Source organism: Moschus berezovskii, chromosome 12 (assembly GCF_049115385.1).
Source record: "Moschus berezovskii isolate FMDL1 chromosome 12, NW_MosBer_1.0, whole genome shotgun sequence".
NCBI lineage: Eukaryota > Metazoa > Chordata > Mammalia > Artiodactyla > Moschidae > Moschus > Moschus berezovskii.
In genome coordinates, this window is record NC_142471.1 from 45010446 (window position 1) to 45037658 (window position 27213).

The 27213-nt window shown below is 41.9% G+C and overlaps 1 protein-coding gene across 2 annotated transcripts; it reads right to left on the bottom strand.

The window, feature by feature from the left end:
* Positions 1-956: 956 nt before the first annotated feature.
* On the bottom strand, positions 957-27213 carry MSMB (microseminoprotein beta). 2 transcript variants are annotated; one of them, XM_055425248.2, is made up of 4 exons: positions 27118-27213; positions 6938-7034; positions 5516-5621; positions 957-1221 (listed from the first exon to the last, which is right to left on the bottom strand). In XM_055425248.2, the coding sequence occupies exons 1-4, from the start codon at positions 27196-27198 to the stop codon at positions 1092-1094; spliced, it is 414 nt and encodes a 137-aa protein (XP_055281223.1). In that variant the 5' UTR covers positions 27199-27213; the 3' UTR covers positions 957-1091. The 2 variants fall into 2 exon arrangements, with proteins under 2 accessions (XP_055281223.1, XP_055281224.1); XM_055425249.2 differs by lacking the exon at positions 27118-27213 and adding an exon at positions 11275-11412.

A 27213-nucleotide genomic window follows, 5' to 3' on the forward strand; every position in this document is an offset into this window, starting at 1 on the left:
GTATCACACTCGTAATGTTCCTGTCCCTCATTCCTTTTCGATTCAGATGAAGATTCTGGATTAAGACTTTTTTTTTTTCTGCAACTAAAAGTGACCAAGGGACTTTTTTAAAAACTATCTTATGCTGACCAAGATCTAGGACCTACCGAGATTGCTCAACTATTCCACATAGTATGTTTACACAGATGGGGTGAGGGGCCAGAAGTGAAATAAAGTTCTTTACCAATTTTCCATAGATTGTTCAACAGAGGACTGTTTGCTTGCTTGTGATTTGTCACATACACACACACCCAACTCTAAGCCCCAAGAGAGCAGGGGCCTGGCTCACTACTGTATCCCCAGGCCCAGAGCACTGCCAGGCATCCAGTAAGGACCTGCTGACTGAACAAATGTTCTGTTCACAGAAACAGCAAGAGACGATCAACATTGTCACCGTTTTAAGTTCCTAGGTTTTGAAAACTGATACTGGAGCCCTGTACCCAAGTCATTCCCCAACTACAAGTCAGGACTCCTGGCTTTTTCACACCCCACTGGGCTGCACGTGGTCTTGGAGGCACTTCTTCCAGGTTACCCTTCTCTAACCTCAGGCAAACACGGACATATATGAGGGACACAGCAGATACTCTCTGAAGAACAGAAAGGAAGAATGAACATGAAAACCTCTAAGAAAAGAGGATTTCATCTCGATCTCATCTCAAAGACATATTTATTTTTTGAATTGTTCACCAGATAGTGGGACACTGGGGCAGAAGGGCACAGATTATCAAAAGCAAGAAAAGCAGCAGTGGTCCTCTGAGTAAGGGATACACGATGATCTATTGGAGTGGAGGGAAAATATTATAACTTTTATCAACATTTATTTTTGTTTCCTCCTTTATCTGTTTGCATGCTTTATAATGTCTGTTATATCAATGCATACATAATTTATGAATTAAAAGTATACACATACTCAAGTGTTTGCTTAAAACAGTTTTTACTAATACGCAGGGTTATACAATCAGACTGTTAGAGGCCATAAGAGAATGAAGTCTGACCTGGGAGAACCTGGGACCTCCCCCCGGGCGGGGAGCTCTGGGCCCATGAAAAGCACATTATAACACCCATGCCTTGACAGTACAGGTCTTTAATGGGTTCTTCTTCTCCAGCACTGTATAGGTACAGGTCTTCTTGTTTAAGACTGCCTGGCACTTGTCTCTGTCATAATCCATAGGTATAGCTGCACTGTCATTGAGAGAAGAACGACACCTGTTAGAAGGAACAGGAGGCCCAGCCTCCCTGGGTGCTAACTTTGAACTGGAAGCCGCCCACATAAGGGAATCTTAACATGTCACCCTCAGAAATCTGTACCCCAATACACAAGGCCTGAACTTTGAACACAGACCGTCCCTGACGTCATGGCGAAATTCCATCCTGCACATAACTGGACCGCAGCAAGTTCCAACAGGCCCAGAGGTCTGGACTCCTCTGAGGCCAGGCAGCTTGCTCCAGCCTAACTCTTTTTGTCCTTGCTGCTCAAGAAGTAGCCAGCAGTACAGCTGCTTGAATGTGGGAAAGGAATTGTTGTCCCAACCCTGGCACGGAGGCCTCTTATGTCAGGAGATATCTCAGTCAACAGGAACAATGGATCACTTCAGTCAGGGACCATGGAGCCCAGGGAGAAGCTGATGAAAACCGGAAAAGATCTTCCTGGGGAGAATCCACCCACACATTCAAGGGTGCAAACAATTTTAGGGCTCATTGCCCTCTTGAAACCCACCTGTAAACTCCAGATTTAAATTGCCCATCTTCAAAGTGCATACAAAATAGTCATCTCCATGGCATTTGTGACAATGTTTCCTTCCACAAAGTGACTTATTTTAACAAAAGAGGACATTTCAATCCTATTCCCAAAGGTTAATATGGAAACCAAAGGGAATACTGGAAGAAGCATTTCCCAAGGGGGGGTGACCTGGGTAGTGGGGAGTCCAGAGCACCTGGGCCAGCAACCTCAAGCTCGATTGCTTCTGGGCAGCTTCAGATCTGGACAGTGTCCCCTAAAGAGTGCGGTGAGTTAAGAAATTCCCCCAGAGAAAATTTTATCAAAACATGTATCACCAAAAAAAAAAAATTCACAAGAGAAACTTCATAGGCAGTGATATAATTGTAGGAGAAAGGGGTTGAAGACTCTGAGCAGTAGAGAAAATGTGCCGATTTCCTCCATGTGGAGCTCTGTGCTGAGTGAGATAGGGAAGGTGGCAGGAAACAGGGAAGGGGCTCTGTGGGCTCTGACTTGAAGTCAGTTTCTATCCCAGGATCGAGGGACATAACTGGTCTAGAGAAGACATTAAATGTGTTTTAAGTTAGTGAATTTAAATGAATCTGTGTGTGTGTTAGTCGCTCATTACTGTTCAGCTCTTTGTGATCCATGGACTGTTGCCCAAGGCTCCTCTGTCCATGGAATTCTCCAGGCAAGAATACTGGAGTGGTTTGCCATTCCCTTCTCCAGGTGGTCTTCCCGACCCAGGGATCCGACCCATTTATCTTATGTTTCCTGCATGGCAGGAGGGTTCTTTATTGACTGAGACACCAGGGTACCCTGAATTTATATAAAGAAGCTCATTTAATTAATTTATTTTTGTGGCCTTACTTCTCATCTTGCAGGATCTTTGTTCGCCAACCAGAAATTGAACCCAGCCCCATGGCAGTGAAAATGCCAAGTCCTAAACACTGAACCACCAGGGAACTCCCTCATTTAATTATCATATTCACTGGATTATCCCTATTTCATGGTGAGGAAACTGAGTCTCAGAGAGATTAAGAAACTTATACAGGGTCACACAGCTAGTATACAAGGGAATGGAGATTCAGACTCAGTTACTCTGGCCCCAGCATCGAGGCTCTTTTCACTTCACTGTTTTCCATACTAGGTCCATGAGACCCCCTAGAAAAGGATCACATTGACATAGCTGTGATGAGGCATCATAGAGTGGGTTGGGGAGGGTCAAATCTAGTGGACAAGGATGCTTTGGCCACCGTGGAAGGGTACTCTGATGTCAGAGAGGAATGGCTCACTGGGCTTAATCTTGCTGATGCTATCACAATCCAGAGTCACATTGACACTTGATACAAAGACAAAAATCAGGTTTCAGGAGCACAGAATCAAGGTTCAGTTGTAATATATGACTCAGTCAAGTCAATACCTGCAAACCTGCTTCGGGTAGCCAGACATACAGTGTCTGGATCTGATATTCCTTTTGTTCCACTTAGCACTTGGCATGGGGCATGCTCCACAAATGGATTCAAAACTTTTCAGGTACTTAAACTTCAGTAGCACTCAGGTGTTTTGATTTAAGCCAAGTGTTTGTGCTTCTACTCCTTGGTGGTAGGTCTCACAAGACTCTCTGAGGTGCCTATTAAAATCCAAATTGCATGGCCTCCTATAGATCCTGACTCAGTAGGTTTCAGAGGTGGGCCCCATGAATCTGTATTTCATTAAGCTTCTCAGATGAGTCTGTGATCGGGCAAGTTTGGAGAACACTTATTTACACTAATGCTTCTATCATCAAAGCCACTCTTGTTCTTATGAAACACTATAGAGCCAAGACTGATGTCAAGACAACAGATGGATGGGGGTGGGGAGGAGTGGAGGTGGAGTGGCTGATTGGTTGCAACTGCTGAGGAAACAGGAGAATTAGTACCATTTTGAGGTACTCTCTGCTTTATTGGCCCAAGTACCAGAACTTTGGCATCCAGAAGAAAACATCTGCACAACCTTTCAGGTGACTTGAGTTAAACTTGAGCAGTGAAGCAACTTCAGGTTTAGAGTACAAGGTTCACTACAGAGCATCCTTTGCTCCTCACACCCATACCCTCTGCCTGTGTTCAGAGCCATTCCTCTTCCTGCAAATTGCCACAGGCCAAGCGAGGCTGCAGGAAAGCCAGATCCCTTCTAGATCAGCTTCAGACTGTTGGGTACTCTTTCCTGTTTTTAACAACCCATATGGATATAGATATTTAATAATAAAAGTTATTATCAAGATTCAAAAATGACCTAAAAGAAATGTCTGAGGTAGAAACAATCCATTAACAGATACATGGATAAACAAAATGTGATATTATATATATGTATATAGATATATAATATTATCTATAGATATCTATGTATCCATACAGATTATCTATAGATAACTATATATCTATTCATAATATAGACATAACTTAATACATTTGAATTTGTAGATGATATGTATTATTATATATTTAAATTTAATATATTATCTATCTAATATATATGTGATATAATATATTGAATACAATTTTTTCCTTTTTAAAGGTGAAAAGTGTTTATTGAATATATACAGTGAAACATTATTCAGCTTTAAAAAGGAAGGAAATTCTGAGACATGCTACAACATGAGTGATTCTTGAGGACACTATACTGACATAAGCCAGTGTGGGTGTTCAGGATGAGCCTCCCCAATATGTGCCACTTTTTCATGAAGCTTATTTTGAGCTAAAAGCAATAGACACCTTGTCGGCTCAAAAGAAACTACTGGCCCCCAACTCCCTAGGAAGTATTTAAATTGAGGATTTTTCCCAGAGAAGAGTTATTACCAGAGACAAATTGTATTTAAGTGACCCCATTTATATGTCAGGGTAAACATCTGAGCGACTGAACTGATTGAAACATCTAATTATGAAACGTATACTCTTACTCTTTTCATCCTGTGAATGACTCTTCTCTCCTTGCAAACCCCAAGCCCCTATCTCTTTCCTTAACACAGAACAGCATATGTAACTCATTTTACCTGCCTTTGTGCTTCTGTCTCTAAACCTCTCATGTTTGTGGGGTTCCCGTACATATGAAAATAAATTTGATTTTTCCTGTTAATCAGTTTGATGTAAATTTAATTCTTAGCCAGAAGAACCTGGGGTGGGGGGCAGTTTTCTCCCTTCCCAATACCAGTTATAAAAGGACAAATGCTGTACAACTCCACTTAGGGTTGTCAAATTCATAGAAACAGAGTAGAACGGTGGTTGCCAGGAACTAGGGAAAGCAGGAGATGGGGAATTATTGTTTAATGCGTCTGGGATTTTAGTTTGGGAAGAAGAAAAATTTCTGGAGATGGATGGTGGAGACGGTTGCACAAAATCACAAATATACTTAATGCCACTGAAAGTTACTTTTTAAAATGGTTAAAATGGTAAATTTTATGTTATGTATATTTCACCATGATTTTAAAAAAGAAAAGAAAGAAGTAGGATTGAAAACTAAACTTCCTTCAAGATGGGATTTGGGGATTTGGGTTTTTTTGTTCGTTTTTGAAATTTTTTGGCATGGCTCCTCAGCATGTGGGATCTTAGTCCCTCAACCAGGAATCAAGTCTGAGCCCCTTGCATTGGAAGCAAAGAATCTCAACCACTGGACCACCAGGGAAGCCCCAGGATGGGATTTTGAAAGAGGAAGTAGCTGTTCCTCAGACAGCACCCCAACAGTGGCTGCCGCCCCCCTCAGCCCAGTTGGCTTGAGACTTACGTGTTGCAACATTCAATTCCACCATCGTCACAATGACAGCTTTCACAATTGTCAGTCTCCCAGTCTGATTTCAGCTGGTGTGTGACTCCATTGAGATCCTTGCATCCTAAAATAATGCATGTGGCATCATCAGCAGAGTCCTAAAGTCATGCAACCAGAAAAAGGACACTGGGGCTAGTCGGTACCCTCTGTACTCCACCCCACTCAGAGAGAGAGAATATGATTTTACAAGCATCTCAGAAAAGTACTCATATTCATTCATGGCTAAATTCAGTACTTTCTAACTCATACTACTTATCATGTTTTCCTTATAACAAGATTAAATCTATCCAGAGTTCATTTCAGAACAGACATTTCAAGAAAATGTAAGCCCCTCCCTCTTTAATTAGATAGCTATTATGAGCCTAAATTCCCTGATAGCTCAGCAGAAAAGAATACACCTGCCAAACCTGAGATAGAGGAAAAAAAGAATCCACCTGCCAATGCAGGAGACTTGGGTTCAATCTCTGGGTCAGGAAGATCCCCTGGAGAAGAAAATGGCAACCCACTCCGGTATGCTTGCCTGGGAAATCCCATGGACAGAGGAGCCTGGCGGGCTATAGTCCATGGGGTTGCAAAAAAGCTGACTTAGCAACTAAACAACAACAAATTATGAGCCTAGGAGTACTTAGGGTGACTTTTTTCTGCTATATTATCTCTGGATAAATGCCTCTTTTCTCCTCTTTTATTTGGTTTTCAACCCCAAAAGCACATACGAAACATCTTGGAAACTTAAAAAAAAAAAAAACCTGTGCCTGGGTACCAACACAGAACAAAGAAATCAGAATCTCTAGGCATGGGGCCCAGACTGCCATATTTTTGGACATCTCCCTTAGTTGGTTCAAATGTTCAATCATGAATGAGAACCACTGCTGTAAATCCACGGTGGTCTGTGGATCTCATGTATGCTTGAGGGACCAGCAACATTAGGACCAACTGAGGTCATAAGACATGAAGACTCTCACTCCACTCCAGGCCCACAGAATCAGAATCTGTACTTTAGTAAGAGTCCAGAGGGTTTGCACACACATTTAGTGTTTGAGAAGTAGTGGAATAATCAATGACTCTCAACCCTAACTGCATGTAGGAGTCAATCAAGAAGCTTCTAAATATGTAGATCCTATCCTTGAGATTTTGATTTACCTGGTTTTGAATGGGACCTGAACATTAGTAAGCTTCAAAAATTCTCCAGACAACTCTCATACAGCTAGGATTGAGAACCACTTTCTTATATAAATGGAATGTTGAAGTACCTCATTTTACTTCATTTCTACATCTGCCCTAACCCTCTATCTCATGCAGATTTACGGTTATTCATCTGCCAATAGTTTATATTTACTGAGATGCAATCAAATAACAAAACATTGAAAAGTCAAGACTTACCATTAGATGTAGAGCTCTCATTAGGTATGAAATAGCATTGGGCATTGCATAAAGTCACAAAGGTGGCTAAAACCACAAAGCTGCCCAGAAGAGCATTCTGTAAAGTAAAGAAGGGTCAGGGAAGAAGAATGAATGATTCAGTTGGTAATTATTGACTGAGTGTCCTGTATGGAGGGCCCTGCTGGGCTCTGACAGGTGGTTTGAATGTAGAGCTTCAATCTTCAGATAATTTAACAAAGAAACAAAATCTATAAAGTTACTAAAATTAGCTGGGGGAAAAGCAAAATGTGAGTGAAAAGTCATAGAGCAATAATGTTAGTGTGCTATTTTACTACAGAGTTCAGGAAACCCTTGTGGATAGGAGATTTTCGGCTGCTTTGCAGGGCATGTATAATTTAAACGACAGAAATAAGGGATTGAAAAGAGTTTCAAGAAGATAATAGAACAATGACAAAGATAATAAAACATTGACAAAGATATGAAGACAAATAAACCACAATTGGAGACTTGCTGGAGCTAATTGGGATAGTTAGGGTGCTTAGACCACAAGGCTAAGAACTTCATTTTCCAGATGATAAAAGCATTGCTGATGGCTAATGAACATAGCTCATCTAGGCTGATATTGGATCTGTAAAACAAAGGAAAGCATCAGGTTGCTCTTGTCATCATTTTGAGGAAAGCTTACTAAACAAATAAACTTTAAGGTGGGAATTTCCAAGAACCTTTCAAAAAGGAAGATGGGATGAGGGTACTTATTCTGTAAGTGTCTAAAATTAATTATGAGCTGATGCTACTTGAAGTAGTGTGTTGCTGATATAAAGAGAGACAAATAAATGGAACAAAATAGAAAACCCAGAAAAAATATACTTATTTATGAGTAAATATAAATATACATTTTTAAAATAAATTTAGTCTTTGAAATCTGTAGACAATGATTATTCAATAAATACTATTAGAACAAATGGTGAACTATTTGAGGAAGAAAAAAAGTTAATTTTCTACTTTAGTTCTCACAATAAAATATTTTCTGCTGCTGCTGCTGCTAAGTCGCTTCAGTCGTGTCCGACTCTGTGCAACCCCATAGACGGCAGGATTCAAAGTTTACATTTTAACCCATAAACTAATCACAGAAATATAGGTGAATATTCTAAGCAGAGAAGGAAAAGAAAATAAATAGGTTTAAATATGTAAAAGTTGTAAGTCATAAAATTAAAAAAACAATTACCAAATTTGGAGAGCATCAATATATGAAGAGTTTCTATATATCAATGGTAAAAAGAGAAGCATAGCTGAAAAATTATAAAGGAAACAAAGTGACATTTCACACACACGGGTACAGACCCTAATAGAAATGATGAATAAATACATGAGTAAGTTCCACTGACATACAACACAAGAAATGTAACCACGTAGATAAAATAGAATCATAATGGCAACCCACTCCAGTGTTCTTGCCTGGAGAATCCCAGGGACGGTGGAGCCTGGTGGGCTGCCATCTATGGGGTCGCACAGAGTCGGACACGACTGAAGCGACTTAGCAGCAGCAGCATCACAATGGGATGACAAAAAAATGATATAATTTATAACACCCAGAGGGAAATAGAGACATATATGGGAAGTAAAATACACAAGGGTGGTTTGTAGTATAACAATTTTTATGGAGTGTATATCCATTCAAATTCTTAAAACTATTTACAACCTTTGTCTTCATCACTTCTAAGTCTTTTCATTTCTAAGGCTTGATCCCAAAAAGAACAGCACAGAGGAGATCAACTTCTCCTCAAGGATGTTCACTGCTGTGGGAAAATAGGAATAATCAATGCTCAAGAACAGGACTGGTTTAGAAGATGGAGATTCAGAAAAGAAACCAGTCAACTGAGGAAGTAAGAGAAAATGAAGCAATGTGTGTAAATTATCACTATATATCATCAAGTGAAATACAGTTTACAAAGCAGTTTGCTTGGTGTGATTCCTACAATGTAAAAAGATACAGAGAGAGATTGAAGGTTTTGTGGCACATTTTAGCAAGTCATTTTTGAGCTGAGGGATTATGACTATTTCTTCTTTGGACTTTTATTTTCTAAATTGTCCGCAATGAAATGCCTTGATTTTATAATCAAAGAAATAAATGAATTCTCACAACAAACCCTCCATACATTTAGCTCACACCAGGACTTGAGGCTGTACCTGCTCTCCCTGTTTTCTTCTTTTGAATAATCTTCAACTTAAGATCACTGAGGAAACCTGAATGTTTTCTCAAAACAAACAAACAAAAAAAGCCAGCCTCATTAGCAAAATTTCTGCTCTCTTCATCCAAAAAGGGGGCTACTGGAAGCGGGGGAAACGATCACAGAAATCTTGAAGGTCTTGTTTCACTGGGTTTCAGAACAGAGGTGTCAATAGACATGTGCCAGGGCTGTGGACCAGGGTGAGTGAGGAGTTCAGAATTCCCATAACTCCTGCAGCTCTGAGCAGAGGCCTGTGATTCAGTGACTGAAGATGGAATACAAAAATGGTGACACAGGGAGAACCAGTTATTCAGTTTTGAGAGTAACCAGTTGACACCGTCTCAAAAATAGCTTGCCACTGGCATGCATTTTCTCTCTCTCTCCTCCTCTCCCTCTCTCTCCCCTCATGAAAAGAGAGGTTCCCCTACTTGGGTGGGTATCACCTGGGTTGCTAATAAGGAACCCCCAGTCTCAAGCTCATTGAAGATGGGTAGGGCCTGGGCCTTTGAATATTTACCCAGTGCCCCAGGTGAGAAGCACAAGAGAAATTATCAAAACCAGTGCTGCTTCAATGTGCATATGAATCCCCGGGAGAGCTTATTATATAAAAAGCAGATTCTGATTCAGTGGAATTTAATGAGTCCTCATTCTAGCAAGCTCCCTGACAAGGCCAATACCGCTGGTCTGAGAACCACTTCTACACAGAGAAACTCTAAACTTCCTTCCTGTTCCCACATTCGAGTCTTTTTCATTCCCTCCCTCCTTTCTCTGCTTCCTTTCCCGTCTTCAGTAACATGGACCCCTGGTACCTGCAGGCACAGGAGACGGTGCAGCTATAAAGTTGGCATCTGTTATATTTTCTAGATGGTGGGGCTTTGTGCCCAGCCTTGAGATGAAGCAGGCTGGTGGTGCTCCTAGAAATTGTGTCTTTTGAGCTAAGTCACTGCTCCTTGAAGAGCCTTGTCCTGTATGATCAAGAGTCAGGTGTCTTCAGAGGGAGTCTTAGGCTGGGCAGGGGCCCTGCCAGGGCTGTAGTTTAGGGTTAAGTTCACTCTGAAGCTGGAGGAAGGGGGCTGAGTGGAATTGGGAGGACCCCACCATTTTTCTACTATTTCCAGCTCTGTCTCAAGACAGTTTCTGAGGCATGGCCTGAGGGAGGATCCTCTCCAGCCTCACTTTCTACTCCTGCAGGGGTGGGGGGCCACTTCCTTCTACTTGCTTGCACCCTGAGAGCAGCCCACTCCGTTCCCTTTGACTCATTCTATGAAAGGATACTTCAAAAAAGATCAAGTTTAAATTAAAGACAGAGAAGGGTCTGGATGAATTTTTACAGATTTTGATGCACATTTCTTTCTTCAGTTCAGTTCAGTCGCTCAGTTGTGTCCGACTCTTTGCGACCCCATGAATCACAGCACGCCAGGCCTCCCAGTCCATCACCAACTCCCGGAGTTCACCCAAACTCACAATGAAAAGGGCCTAGGGTGTTGTCCCCAAATTTCGCAGAACATAAAAATCACCTGGGCAGCTTAAAAACCTGAAACTCAGGCAGGCCTCACTGCAGACCAATTAAATCAGAATATCTGGGATGGGAGTCAGGTATCAGTATTTTTCACTGACCCCCAGGTGATTCCACTGCACAGGCAAGTTTAGGGACCACTGGCCTAGAGAGAGGGGCTCCTGGGTTCATGTCTCAGCTGCCCCACAGGCTCCTGGTGAGATCCCTGAGGCAGCTTCTTGCCTTCCCCAGGTTCAGTTTCCTGTAAAATGACACAGTGCTGTAGCTCTGAAGTTATATTTAATTTCACAAATCACTCACTCAAAGCCAAGGAATTGAAGAATTAGAGACATATATGAAACCCAGTTTAATCCCAAAATTACTGGAAGAAATAACTGCTTAGAGAACAGAAATAATGCTAAATTCACAAAGATGTTCCCAAACTCCCAGATGTTCATCCTCCTACACATTGTATTTCAAGTATAGAAGATTCATGACCAGGTCACATTTACCCTGAATAGTACCCAGTAGAAACATCCATCACAGTTTATGAAAATTAAGACTATACATATCTTTTCTTTCTTTTTTTTTCTGTATGAAACCCAGTTACCTACCATTGTGATGAGCAGGAGCCCTTGCAGGTATGTGCATCCAGGGAAAATCACACTGAACTTATATCAGAGACGGCAACCGCATGTTTGGCATCATTAGAAAAGATAACACGCCAAGGTCACATTCAGTGTTTACAGAGGCTTGACTATCAACAGGAAAGTATGGTTTCAGATGATTTATGAGTCGTTCATAAATCAGGTCTCCACCCTAATCATATGTTTACCCTTGTTGTTCCCACCCCAATATGCATTTGCCTCTGATGTGAAAGAGTAGAGGAAGAGAACTCTCCTTTGCTGAGCCTTCCCTTGTGCTGAGTGGGTGGTTATGCACAGGGCATGTATCCTTTTTGATTTCACACACAAAGAAATGAAGATTTACAAAGTCAGGTGTAGAAGATGGGCTTCAAGAAGGAACATAAGAATAGTCTAGTGGTCAGCCCAGCAGGCTTCCTGAGGGTATATTTTGAGACAACAGAAATGTCCCAAGCCACTCTCCATGGCTTGAGAACACAGCACCCTTGCAGCCAGGGTACCCTGGACAACCCAGACTTTCTAGAACCCCTCTTCAATCTGAAGTCGTCGCTCCTGACTATATCAGGCAAGCTTTCCTTTTCTTTGTTCAACCATGAACATTCATGCATGCCCAGAATGGCCTTTGGGGAGTGGCATCAAACAGAACCTTCTGGTATATTTGAGGAACTTAGCATTTTACTAGTTTGCTTGGGCTGCAATAACAAAATACTTTAGACTGGGTTGCTTAAACAACAGACATTTATTTGCCCACAGTTCTGGAGGCTAGAAGTCTGAGATCAAGGTTGTTAGCAGGGTTGATTTCTACTGAAGTCTCTCTCTTGTAGATGGCCATCTTCTTGTTGTGCCTTCACATGGTCTTCCCTCTAAGCACATCTGTGTCCTAATCTCCTTTTCTTATGAGGATACCAGTCATATTGGATTGAAGACTCTTGAGAGTCCCTTATACTGCAAGGAGATCCAACTAGTCCATTCTAGAGGAGATCAATCCTGGATGTTCATTGGAGGGACTGATGCTAAAGCTGAAGCTGCAATACTTTGGCCACCTCATGCGACGAGTTGACTCACTGGAAAAGACTCTGATGCTGGGAAAGGTTGGGGGCGGGAGGAGAAGGGGACGGCGGAGAATGAGATGGCTGGATGGCATCACCGACTCGATGGACATGAGTTTGAGTGAACTCCGGGAGTTGGTGATGGACAGGGAGGCCTGGCGTGCTGTGATTCATGGGGTCGCGGAGAGTCGGACACGACTGAGCGACTGAACTGAACTGAGCTGAACAGTCTAATAATGACCTCACTTTACCTCTTTAAAGGTCCTATCTTGAATACAGTCATTTCCTGAGGTACTAGGGCCTAGGATTTCAACATATGAATTTGGGGGTAACACAATTCAACCCATAGCACCATTGTTTCCCCAAATGTCCCCCTACAGCTTGCTACAGTGCCTAAAACTTCACCCTGAGTTTTCCTTTGCCCACAGAGCCTCACCTCTTACTCGACTGGCTCTTAGAGCTCTTCAGAGCTGGCCATGGTGATCTTTTCCACTGCCAGCCTCTACCTCCCCTAAAATACGTCTTACACCCCAACACTGCTTGGGGGAGCTCTCCTGTTCCCTTAAGGGGCTACTGCCCTTCTCGCCAGGGACCCCACAGGCCCCTGCACACTTCTGCTTTCATCTCATGTGTTTAAACTGCCCGCTGCTGCCTCGAAGTTCCTGAAAGTCAGGGGCATATTTGTCATGGTTCGTGGCCCTTTGGTTTCTTTTGATACAAGTTTGAAGAATCTCACACAATGTGAGTCCCATCACACCTAAGTAGCATCTAGGACTCGCCATCCTAGAATCCTTGTCACAGGTGTGTGACTTCAGTTCCACAATCAGACACACTGAGCAGGATCCTCTTAAAAAGGACACATGGAAACTGCCACTATTCAGAGTCGCCCAGGAAAGATGGCAGTGGCTGATGCTGCTCCTAGGGTGAGGGTGTCCAGAGTGCAGTGTCAATGGCATGAGCGGCAGTGACTGTGAACAAAGGCAGTGACGTCTTGCTGGAGCAGTGAGGTTTGGGAGTCTATCTGGCCTCGTGGCAACCAAGCCTATGTCTCTGGCCTTCCACAAAGCCTGTGAGCTGCCTGACATCTTTAATAAATTTCTTTCCTAGTCATAGACTGGATCAGGTTTGTTGCTTGCCACTAAAAGCATTGTGACCAATTAGTGACCATAATTTATTCCTGTCCGTGTTCCTCCCAGTGACTGACCCAATGCCTGGCACAGAGCAGGCATGTGGGATTGAATCACACTGGGTGATTCCAGGTATTCCAGCGAAGGAAAAAGATCCTGATGTTGTCAACCAGTGTCACAGCCTGAAAGGTGCTACGAGGAAGGCAGTGCCTATCTGTGTCCAGAGGAGCTGAGCTGGGGCTTCTGATGGGGAAGGGACTCTGTGAGCAAGTATGGCGGCTGTCCACAGGGAGCACGGAGGAAGGAGCACGAAAATGAACAGTCCTCAGATGGCACTGCAGCCAGCTCTGCCCAAACCTGCCTGACAAATTTTCACCGTTTGGTCCTATTTCAATTTCATAGACTGAAGGGGCTTTATTTACTTATTTATTTTAGATTTTTATACACATACACGCACACAGTGGTAGAAACAAAGAGAACATGGAGATAAGCAAAATAAATTCTGTGAAATTTTTAAAAAAAATTCTGTGGTTGTCCTGTTTGAAGAGAACTATTGTCAGCATTTTGGAAGATTTCCTTTAATAGCTTTCTAGGTCTCTCTCTCTCTACATATATATATATATATATATATGGATTGTAACCCACCAGTCTCCTCTGTCCATGGAATTCTCCAGGCAAGAATACTGGAATGGGTAGCCATTCCCTTCTCCAAGGGATCTTTCTGACCCAAGGATTGAACCTGGGTCTCCTGCACTGCAGACAGATTCTTTACTGTCTGAGCCACTGGGGAATCCCCAGGTATACTTTCATTAAGGAAAGGCAAAAATCATAATCACTTTTTCCCAAGATAGAACATGTACATAATACTATACATAGGCTATAGAATGTCATTACAGAATCTGCTCTTCTCATTTAGCAATACTCTGACCATCTTTGTATATTAACTATTTTAATGCCTACATTTTATTCCATAGGATGGCTGGGCTCTCATTTTTAAAATTAACTTCCTCTTGTTGAACACTCAGGTTGTTTCTGACTTTTTTTTAAGAATTAGGAACACCAAGCTAGGAATTTTGTTTTTTAGATAAAATTTCCCCACACTTATACTACTTTCCTTAGGATATATTCATAGAGGTAGAAATTCTGGGTTGGAAGTATTATTATTTCATTATTTGCTAACCTGAAAGGTGGGAAATGTTACTTTGTTTTAATTTACTTTTTTCTGATAATTGGCAAGATTGGACATTTTTGGTATATTTATTTGCCAACAGCATTTCTCTTTTTGTGGGTAGCCCATTAGCTTGTTCTTTTACCTACTTTTCTATTTTGATGGCATTTATATTTTTCTTTTGGATGAGTATATAGGCTTTTAATATATTAAAAATATTAATCTTCAACTGTCACAAATGTTAACATTTTTTCCTCAATTTATTTTTTTTAGTTAGAACACTGACTCTGGAGATTGAACTAAGGAATGAGTTATTTTCCTCACCTCTATTTTTACCTTTAATGTGGTATTTTGACATACAGAGATTTTAAGCTTTTTCTTAGATCTATCAGGTATTTACTATGCAGTTCCTGCTTTTATTTATACATGATTAATAGCTAGAAAGGTCATGAGGTTCCCTTTTGGTGGTGTACCACATTTCAGAACATTTTGCTTTCAAATAGGTAATTGCATATATCTGATAAAAAAAATAAAAGCTTTTTCTTTTAAGAAAAAGCCTCTCTTCCACTTGTCTCCCAGACTCTCAGTTTCTCTAGACAGAACTCCTGGCTATTACTGATTCCTTAAATATCCGTCTTCCTAGAAACGGTTTATATAGCCATATTTATGTGCACTTGCCTTTTGAAACACCATTCATAGCATGTTGCACACATTGTTCTGCATTTTGCTTTTTCCTCCTTTCCTCTTAGCACTCTATTCTTTTAAATACTTGCCTAATAGAGATTCGAGTTCGATCCCTGGGTCAGGAAGATCCCCTAGAGAAGAAAATGGCAACCCACTCCAATATTCTTGCCTGGGAAATCCTATGGACAGAGGATGCTGGTGGTCTACAAATGAGCCCATGGGGTCACAAATGAGTTGGACACAAATTTGCAACTAAACAATAATAATATCCTACCATCTGGCTGTAGGGTAACAAGTCTGTTATTGATGAGATCACTATTTTAAAAAAAATTTTTATCTTTGAATAATTTAAGATTCACAAGAATTTGCGAAAACAGTACAGAGAGTTCCTGTGTATCATCAGCCAGCTTTTGCCAATGATAACATCTTAAATAACCATGGAACATTTTCAAACCAACAAGAGATTGACCTTGGTACAATGGTAACATACTAAAACTAAACTATAACCTTATTCTGATTTTATCAGTCTTCATATGCACTTTACGGCAATTTCGTGTGTCCAATTGTCACTTAACAGCACTTCCCACTTGCCTTTCTGGGCCTTTTTTATTAGTGTTATTTTCAAAGCAGGGTGGGGATAACACCTGTGATAACACAAGTGACATCTTACAACATCTTTGTCCTTGCCCAAGTAATACTGGACATTGCATAACCTTTTCATGATCGACAATCTCTACCAGATGGCTTTTATAAAGGTCCTTGATTCATTTTCTATTTATCTCTGGGTGTGTGTGTGTGAGAGAGAGAGAGAGAGAAGAGAGCCTGGTATAGCAGGGAAAGTCTAGGATTCATACCACTTTAAAAATATTTCACAAATTTGTTCCCTACTTTTTTCCATAAAGATGGACATGATAAATTATAAACAAATATGACATATTGGTGCAAGGGAAAAAGGATTTCAACTAGTCCACAGCTGCCTGTGTGTGTGATCCTGGGCAACACACTTGAAGGAGTGGCACAAGTTTCCTAGTGCTGAAAAGTCAGTATCGCTTAGGTAGGCTTAGGATCGTGCGCTCTGCAGGCAGACAGACCAGAGCTGGACTCCTGATTCCAAAGGATCGTGCACTCTGCAGGCAGACAGACCAGAGCTGGACTCCTGATTCCAAAATGTTTACTGTGTGTTCTCCAGCAAGTTACTTAACCTCTCTTTGTTTAACTATTCATCTAAAAGGGGGACTATAATAGCAGCTACTCTGTCGAGTTGTTCTGAAAATTAAAGGAGGTAAAAGTACTAAAAGTAAAGCCAGATCACCTTCAGCGGTTTCTCATCCTGCTCAGGATCAGGCTGGAGTCCTTCAGGGCCCGTCAGTTCCTCCATGACCCTTGGCCCCCTGGCCCCTCTGACCTCGTCTTCTCTGCAAGTCAGTCACAGGATCCATGCCTACTGGCCTCGCCCTCCTTTCAGACCCCCAGACACCTCGAGATCTTTACCCAAATGTCACCTTCTCTGGAGGTCCTTTCCTGAGCAGCTACAGGCCCATCCTCAAACCTGCCTCCTCTCCCCTTCCCCACTTCATTTCTATGCCAGGCACTGATCATCACAACACCTGTTTCTCATTGCCTGTCCCTCCCCCAGCTAGAACATCAGCTCCTTAGGGCTGGTACTTTCACTCTTTTGTTCACGTCTTTATTCCCAACCCTCAGAAAAGTGCCTGGCACAGAGTAGGGGCTCAACAATGTGTGTTGAGGGATTCAAAAACAAAAAAGTGCTTGCACAGTTCCTAACAACCAGTTCGTGCTCTGTAAATGGAACCACAGCTGTGCTGCTGCTATTGTATACACTGAGAATGATGGTAACACCCACCAGGTCTGCTGTGAGATTTAAACTAAACCATGTATGTCGGAAGGGTTGTAGAAACTGTAGAGTGCTATGCAAATAGGGGAGGAGAGTTCTTATTACAAGGTTGTTTATTGATAAGCTTTTTACTCATTAGAACCTTCATTAATTGTTTGGGCTGCTCCTTGGGTCTCAACAGATCACATCTTGTCACAGAGTAACCATGTGCAGGTTCATTTGTCCCCATCAGGGTGCAAAGCTTACTGCTCCATGCTCTGCCGGTACAACTTGCCAGGATAAATGCTTGGCGAGGGGGGCACACATGCTCTCCACCTTGTTTCAGAAGTGTGTGCCAGTCTCTTCCTCCACCCAAGTCACTACTGACCTCTGGGGGGCATTTGCCATGCCATTCCAGGCTCCAACTATCCGGAGAGAAAATTTTCCATTACTCTCCTTTGAAATTGACTTCCTAGGCAAGGAGTGTTGTACCAGTATTTAATCTTGTTGTAATTAAAAAGGACAATGTGAAGATACTCTCTGGGGGAAGCTGGCTTGCTTGGCAGCCAGGTCTTTAAGGGGAGTAGTGTCCTGGTGGGGTTGCCATGTTCTAGGCTGTAATGCTCTGCAGAGAAAGCTGGGTCTATGGACAAAAGCATTGCGTGTTCTGGTCTGTGAACCCACAGGGTTGCACCAAACTTCCCAGAAGCCCATATATGAATGTTGACCTAAGAAGGTCCCTTTATCACACTGGGTAGCACAAAATGGAAAAGGAACTGCATGTGTCAGGAGGCTGCCCTGTGGCAGCACTCTAGTGGCCCAGTGAGGGGCTTACTGGCAAGATCTCTGAGTTCTCCCACTCTGCAGACGGGGACAGAAGACTCTCTCACTATCCAAGAGCCCATGAAAAAGAGCACCTGATTGGAATTCAGACATGCTGTCTCCAAACTCCACTTTCCTGTGTCTCACTGCGTCTGTGGGCCAGTCTCTTCTTTTAGAAAATGCTGCCTGAGGAGCTGGGTGAGTGCAGAATCAGAGGAAGATTTAGACCAGAGGCTAAGACAGAAGTAAGTTCTAATCAAAGTTCTGCCCCTCCTCAAACCGGGGGCAAATTTCTTAACGTTTCTGATCCTTATTTTTCTCATTTATTAAGTGGAGATGATGATCTCCATCCCAAAGATTTGGCCTGAAAAAATAATGAGAAATGTGTCTAAAGTGTTCAACCTAGTGCCAAGTAAAGGGTGATGTCTTTTTTTTAAATAGAAGTATATTTAATATATAATATTATGTTAGTTTCAGGAGTACAATATAGTAATTCAACATTTAAATACATTTCAAAATGATCACAATAGTCTGGTAGCCATCTGTCTTTATATAGTTCTTAACAGTTTTATTGACCATATTCTTTATGTTGTATGTTATACCCCTCTGATTTATTTCATAACTGAAAGTTTACACTTAATCGCTTTTACCTGTTTCACTCAAGCCCCCACCTTCTTCCCTCTGGTGACCACTGGTCTTTTCTCTGTATCTTTGAGTCTGTTTACTTTTTCTTTTTTCATCTGTTCGGCTTTTCCATATGTTTCACTTATAAGTGAAATAATACAGTATTGGTCTTTCTCTGACTTATTTCACTTAACATAATACCCTCTAGATCCGTCCATTTTGTTGCAAATGGCAAGATTTCATTCTTTTTTATGTGTGAGTAGTAATCCATTGCATACCACATCTTCTTTATCCATTCTTCTATCGATAGACACTTAGGTTGCGTCCATATCTTGACTATTGTAAATAATGCTGCAATGAACACAGGGATGCACATATCTTTTTGAGTTAGTGCTTTCATTTTCTTCAGGTAAACTCAGAAGTGGAATTACTGGATTGTATTATAGATCTATTTTAATTTTTCAAGGAACCTCTGCGCTGTTTTCCATAGCGGCTGCTCCAACTTACGTTCCCACCTACAGTGTGCAAAGCTTTCCTTTTCTGCACATCCTCACCAATGCTTATTTGTTTTCTTTATGAAGATGACCACTCTGACGGGGTTGAGGTAGTATCTCATTATGGTTTTGGTTTGCTTTTCCCTAAAGATTAGCCTCTTTTCATGTGACCGTTGGCCATCTGTATAAATGCTTTGGAAGCTTTTGAACAGAGAAGGAAACCATCAACAAAACAAAAGGCAGCCTACTGAATGGGAGAAGATATTTGCAAACAATATATCCTGCAAGGGTTAATATTCAAAACATGTATATATCTCGAGCACCTCAGTTCCCACAACCCAAATAATCATTACAAAATGGGCAGAGTATCCGAATAGGCATTTTTCCAAAGAAGACATACAGATGGCTAACAGGTACATATTATGATTTTTGATAATGACTGATACCACCAAGTAACAGCAGTTTGTTGCATTCTTCTCCCCTGGGAATCTGGTGGCCAAGGCCTCCTCTTCTCCGGGAAGTGCTGGTGATGCCCTGCTAGTTCTGTCTCTATAATATCCCATCTGCTTTCATGGGGACGGTTCAATGAGCCACAAGCACGAAAGCACATTTTACTGGGAATGCACCCTTCCCAACATGTGGTCTATAGCTGGTGATTCTGGAGAAGAGAGAAGATAGAAGCAGTTACCTTCTATAGGTGGGTGATCTCTATATATGTAGGCTTTTATTTGCTAATTTCCTCTCAGAGGTAGCCTCAATGTCACATTTTATGAGATACCTTGTGAAATCCCATTATATTTGCTAGGTAAACACTTTTTCTGATGATCTCAAAACTTTACTTCCCTATAGTTTGGTTCTTTTCTGTAATTTCACAGATAGGCCTATAAGAAAAGGTGGTTAAAATACTGGCACATGGAAGAAGAGTTTTGATGCATTTATTTGATAAATATTGGCTGAGTGACTGTTTAAAGTTTTCTGATCATACAGAAACCTTTTAAGTCTCAATCCAGGATTATCTTATTTTCAGAGATACAACTCTCCTTCACTTAACCCCAGGGGAGTCATGTTTGCTAAACTGATAGATGGCCTGTATTTTAATAAAGTTAACATAGATTCCTGCTTCCAATGGGAGAGAGATGTTGCAAAAAAACATTGCTGGCTTTTTATGTTTATGTATTGTTTTTGCCAAGTTGATTTTACAAGTGAGCCTTTAAAATGTTTTACTGTAACAAACTGTATTATATTGGTTAAACAGAAACTTTTGTAATCAGCAGATCTCAGAACTAGAGGGACCCTCCAAGGACTGTGTGCTCTGACTTTATGGACAAGGACTGAGATTGGGAGAATCCAGTGATTACCTAGTAAATTGCAGAGTTTCATACACTGTCAAGGGAAATGACTGTAGTCTCAGGGAGTGGAGCAAAGGGCAGATAAAGAATGAAAGTGGGTCACCTCAGGTCCATCCGAAGTATAGAAATAATAGGACCAACCTGCTTATCTCCCAGGGTGATCTCCCATCTGAGGAAATTGATAGACGGCAAGAATAAATATAAAACACTTTAAAACAAAGTAAGCTTTTCTTGCTGTAATCACAGCAAAGAGTGTTCAGGAGTTCCTGGTGAACAACTATTGGTCTAATTTTTAATGTTTTGGGATGAGCCATCTTTGAAATGGAAAATACTGTTTTGCAAGCAGGAATTCAGTCCTGCTGACACTTGGGATTAAGCAGATGATGATGGGAGAGAATACGCCATTCTCTAAGATGGCCTTGGGAAACCAGGCTTTGAAATGGAGTCTCCATAATAGACATTGTTCTTGTAGATAATTTTTCACAGAGCCTATAGAGCCAGACAAGAGTGATCAAGGCACATTTCCCACTCAGTCTCAGTCACATTCTCGTGTCTTCTAAGTTGCTGTTTCCAGGAATATGGGGTACTGTGGTTAGAAGTGTGACTTCCCCTGACTTGCCGTTTGTCACACAAAAGAGGGTGGATTCCAGGCAGACGTCAGCCAGAGTGAGGTCCTCAGCACCTCATCTTCCACTGCACCCACCGGAGCCAAACCTGGGTAGCAGCTTTACAAGTTCCAAGCCTCAGCTCTGCCCCATGAGCTGCTCAGCACCCATAGAATCACACAGCCCACAGTGGAGGCTACTACAAAGTGGGTACCCAGGATCAGGTGGCCCCCACTCACTAGTCTTCAAGGTGATTACTTATCTCCCATCTGTCACTGTGCATTCCTTCCAGAGTCTGTCCAAATTGATTTCACTTCTCTTAAACCTCCCACCCAGCTGTGAAGCTTCCTTCACATCCAGAAGATAATCTCATAGGTAACAGAGGTGAGAACTGCCCACCTGCTCCTACACAGTGAACTGCACCTTCTCCTATTCCTTTCCTTTCCCTCAAGGTCCCTTTTCTGTATCAGACTTACTGTCTGTATCCCACCCCGCCCCCACCCAACACACACACACACACACACACACACACACACACACACACACACACACCTTCCCAAGGACTTCGTCCAGCCTCCCTGGTGACAGGTGGTCATGAAGGTGCAGATGGAAAAGTATCCAGCACCTGAGAGTTGCTGAGCTCCCAGCCAGGAAAAGTGTGATCCTCACCAAAGAACCATCCTCCCTGAAGGCCCACCCAGCCCCCTGTCAGTTTTTCACTTTAGAGCCTGATACCCTACATCTGGGAACTGGAAGGTCTAGCAAGCTGCAGTCCATGGGATTGCAAAGAGTCAAACACGACAGGGCGGCTGAACACCACCACCACCACCACTATCCTCGGGAGGACCAGTTTCTGCATTAGTCAGGATGCCGTCCATTAGAAAAATGAACTCAAATGAACATAGGCCATATTTTGGGTTCAAGCATTCAGCCCAGGGGTAAACTAGCTTCTGGGTTTAGGGGATCAGACCTTGTCAGGCCTTGTGATGTGAGTTTTCACTCTCCAAGGACTTCACTGGCTGTCCAGGGGTTAAGATTCCCGGCCTCCACTGCAGGGGGCATGGGTTTGATCCCTGGGCAGGGAACTAAGATCCCACATGCTGCACGGACTGGCTGAAGAAAAAGAAAAAAGTTTTACTCTCCAGAAATAAAAAAGATGGATAGTCCATATATTAATTTATGCCAAATGAGTATTTCCATATATTTTAATACAATAACATGAATTCACAGCCATTTGCCAAAAGATGCAGCAGAGGAGCCTTAAACACCAATAGAACAGCAGGAATGTCACAGGTGTGAGTTTCCTGAACCATCCAGGGACAATGTAAATGCCATGAGCTATGTCCGCCTTGAATAGGTGTTGAAAGAATGTGCTCGAAGCTGACAAGCCACGGACCAGGAAGATTTCTGGTGAATTAGTTGTTGTTGTTGTTTTTTTCCTGTAAGGCAATTGGAACCCTGATCTGGAGGAGTGTAAAAACAACAGACGGAAATGAAACACTGAAACAAGAAATGGAGCTAAAGCAAACATATCTGGGATTAGCGACCAGAACCTGAGAAACAAAAGCAAGTTTTGTTCCAGAGAAACCGGAGACCCAGGCATCCCCAAGGAAGCTCAGAAGTCTCGTTTGTCAAGTGGATTAAAGGCTATTTGGTCAAGGATCATGTGTTTACTGCGCAAAGAACCCGGGAACCACTGCCTCCCTGACCTTGACCAGGGCTGTTCAAAGACTGCACCCTTTGTGAAGCTGATGCTTGCCTTCTTTTGCAGATAAGGCGATGATAGTAAGGCTCTGTGGACAGATAGCTTGTTCCTTCTTTCTGGAACAGTATTCAAAACATTGAGCAACCAATAGGACTCAACTACTGACCCACCAGTACAGCTGGCATTGTGTCTGGGGGACCCTGCTGTACTGGGTGTTACAGCTTCGATTTCTGTGCCTGGTGAGGTGGAGGGGTCAGGTTCTTAGCTGAATGGAGGCACTCAAGGGTTTCAGGGCAGTAGTCATTCATTCGCCAGGACACCTGAACTGATGCCTGCCAGCATCACCAGCCTTGACGCTCTCCTATAGAGCACCTGCAAAGTAAAGCACCCCCCACCCAGAACCAGGGCAGACAGTCAGCCGGCAACCTTCACAGTCTTGCTATGAACAGAACCTTCCAGAACCACCTAAGATTTGAGGGCTAAGAGGTAGGAACAGAGCAGGAGCCAACACAGCAGGCCCCTCATCATTGCTGATATGTGTTACCTCATTGAGTTCTCACTCCCATTTTACAAATGGGACAATTGAGGCTTAGAGGGATGGAGAAATCTATCTGGGGTTTTCAGGTGGTGAGAAGGAGGCAAGATCTGAACTCAGGTCTGCTGACTCAAAGCCTGTGGTCTTTTTTTTTAAAAAAAACCTTTTATTTTTACATTGAAATATAGTTAATTTACAAGGTTGTGCTAATTTCTGGTGTATAGCAAAGCGATTCATATATAGATATGTATGTGTATATATTTATTTTTCAGATTCTTTTCCATTATATGTTATTACAAGAGAAGGTCCTTATGCTATACAGTAGGGTCCTTGTTGTTGACTATTTTATATATAGTAGTATGTATATTTTAGTCCCACACTCCTAACTTATTCCTCTCTTCGTTCCCCTTTGGTAACCATAAGTTTGTTTTCTATGTCTGTGAGTTTCCCTCTGTTTTGTAAATAAGTTCATTTGTATCATTTTTTAAGATTCATATATTGATATAACTATCCTCCTGTTATGGTCTTCTTCCCATACCTGCCTGAAGGGCCCTGCAGCCGCTGGATTCAAGCAAAAAGAAATAAGCACCATGGAACCAGAGCACCAGGATGGCAGCTGCTACCTGGACGGGGTTTTCAGGCCAGGGAAATCCACTTCTCTCTTCCTTTCCCTTCCTGCTCCCTTGACAATGGGTCTGAGCCTCCCATGGATTTTGGCATCAGGAAATTCCAATAGATGCTAATCAGCCTAACAGTTTTGGCCAAGGTTAACAACCCACACGATTTATTTTTATTTTTCAAACCCACCCTTCCTTATAGGCATTCACTAGTGAAATAAGTGCCTTTCAGACTTTGTTAACTAACCATGGTTAAATAAGTAAGTATTAGTCGCTTAGTTGTGCCCGACTCTTTGCGACCCCATGGACTGCAGCCCACCAGGCTCCTCTGTCCATGAGATTTTCCAGGCAAGGATACTGGAGTGGGTTGCCATTTCCTTCTCCAGGGGATCTTCGCAATCCAGGGATTGAACCCCGCGTCTCCTGCACTGCAGGCAGATTCTTTACTGACTGAGCTACAAGAGAAGCCCTAACCATGGTTAACTAACTGAAAAAGAGCGTACAGCTAATTCAGTATGTGACCTTGGGCAAATGGATCGCTCTTCCCAGGTCTCGGGTTCCTCTTTGGCGACTGAAGGAGAGTCCTCAAGAGGACTCTTAAGGTGACAAGCTCAAATGCTTCAGTGGCAAGTTAGGAAACATGAGTGAAGTGGGTGTGGTGTTAGATGTTAAACACAAGTTAAGAAGAGCCTTCACTTCTCTGAGTAAATTTGCATTCTGTTTCTCATGAAGTGTATTATCGCTTCCAGTTTGTCTTGCTTTATCTCGGTTTTGATGGAGACATATGTGTAAAAGGTAACAGGTAACTGGGCCAGTGTGATAAGTGACTGTTGACACCCAGTTAGACAAGAAGACAATAGGAGTGGCAGCCTTCATGGCGGCCCAGGGAGTGTTAGTAACCCATGACCAAAGGGCCAGCACAACTATGCATCAGCCAGCTGTTTTAAGGCCTCAGTTATAGCTTTGATTTCTGATATTTTCTGACACTATTATTAGTTATTTTTAAAAATAATTTTATTTATTCGCTTGTGGCTGTGCTGGGTCTTGGTTCCTGCATGGACTTTTCCCTAGTTGCGGGGAGCAGGGTCTACTCTCTAGTTGTGGTGACCTTTCTTGTTGTGGAGCAAGGATTCTAGAGTGTGCAGGCTTCAGTAGTTGTGGTTCTTGGGCTCCAGAGCACAGGCTCAATTGTTGTGGCACACAGTCTTTGTTGCTCCAAGGCATGTGGGATCTTCCCGGATCAGGAATCGAACCAGTATCTCCTGCCTTGGCAGGCAGGTTCTTTAGCACTGAGCCACCTGGGAAGCCCCTATTATTATTTATAAATGAAGACATAGGCAATAACCATACAAACTTAAAAGTGCATATATTTACTGTTTGGATATATTGGTCAATTACACTATCAGAAAACGAACAGGACTAACTTTAGACAGTTAGTCGGACACGACTGAAGCAACTTAGCAGCAGCAGCAGCATAGACTGAACGTTTGTACCTCCCCCCAACATATGTTGACGTCCTACCCCACCATTGTGATCCTCTCTTAAGGATATATCTGGCAGGTTCCACTAACTGCAAGCTTGTGTATGCCAATGGCTGGGAAACTTTTAATACCAAGTGCCTTTAACGACAGTATAAAAGCAAATGGACACACATAAAATCAAGGATGTGCATCTTTGTTTAGGCAAGAGTACACAAGGAGATTCAGGTGGAGGTTCACAAGTTTTAAGCAACCTAAGGCAGAATTTTGACAGTAGCAAGGGAACTTGGGAGACAATTTTCAAGCTTGTGAAGCAATTGGCTGGCTTAAATAGCAATAGTAGTTAAATTTATACAGTGCTTATGGTTTCCTTTACATTGCCTTTTTGTTTTAGCTCTGTAGTCCAATTTTACTTATTCTGCAGGTGGTCATGCTGAGTGACCTTTAAAGGTACCTAGAACTTCCCTGGTGGTCTAGTGGTTAAGACTCTAGGCTTCCAACCCAGAGAGTGTTCTCTGGTCAGCAAACTAAGATCCTGTATGGTGAGCAACATGGCCCCCCCACAAAAGGAAAAAAAATGTGCTTAGGCTATTAGGGGCTCAAATCCAATTCTAAATTTTTCCAAAATTAGATCTCTCAAATCCCATCCTGATTCTCATCTGTTATATCCAAATTCATGGAGATTCCTGTCCCTTATACTGACTATTTATTTGTAACATTAAACCTTTGTTTTTTATTATTTTCTTCTTATTGAAGTGTACTTGATTTACAATAGTATATTAGTTTCAGGTGTACAGCATAAGGGTTCCGTATTTTACAGATTATACCCCATTTAAAGTTATTACAAGATAATGGTTACAATATATCATTATCACTTATGTATTAATATTTTATGCATAATAGTTCATATCTCTTAATTCTGTACCCCTAATTTGTCCCTTACTCCTTCCCTCTCCTCTGTGGTAACCACTAGTTTGTTTTCTATATCTTTGAGTCTGTTTCTGTTTGCATATGCACTTTTTGTATTATTTTTGAGATTCATATAAATGATATCATAAACTATTTGTCTGATTTACTTCACTAAGCATAGTATTCTCTAGATCCATTCGTGTTACTGCAAATGGAAGAACTTCATTCTTTTTCTGGCTGAGTATTACTTCATTATGTATGTATACAGCACATTTTCTTTATCCATTCATCTGCTGAAGGGCATTTGGGTTGCTTCCATATGTTGGCTATTGTAAATGGTGCTGTTCTAACATTGGGGTGCGTGTATTTTTTTTCAAATTAGTGTTTTCATTTTTTTCAAATATATTCCTAGGAGATATGATATCTCTATTTTTATTTTTTTGAGGAACCTCTATGCTGTTTGCACTGTAAAAGCACCAATTTACATTTCCGCCAACAATACAGGAGGGTTCCCTTTTCTCTACATCCAGGTCAACAATTTGTTATTTCTACGCTTTATATAATGGCCATTCTGACAAGTGGGAGGTGACAGCTTACTGTGGTTTTGATTCCCTCATACTGATTAAAGCAATGCCCCAGATCTCACCACACAGAACGGAAGATGTCACAGTCACTAGAATCACTAGAATTAAGCCACCACTCCTGAGGTTTGGAAAGGACACTTAGAAACTATTCATAACATTCCAGGAGAAGTGAAAGTGGTATTAGATTTATTATATTTCTATAAATGTATTTATTGTACAATGAACATACCTGGGTTGAGATGAACTTTGAGGACATGGCCTCCTTTTCTCTCCAGTTGACCTTATGCTGTTTGATCAACCCACACACCATCCTCCTTACTGCTTG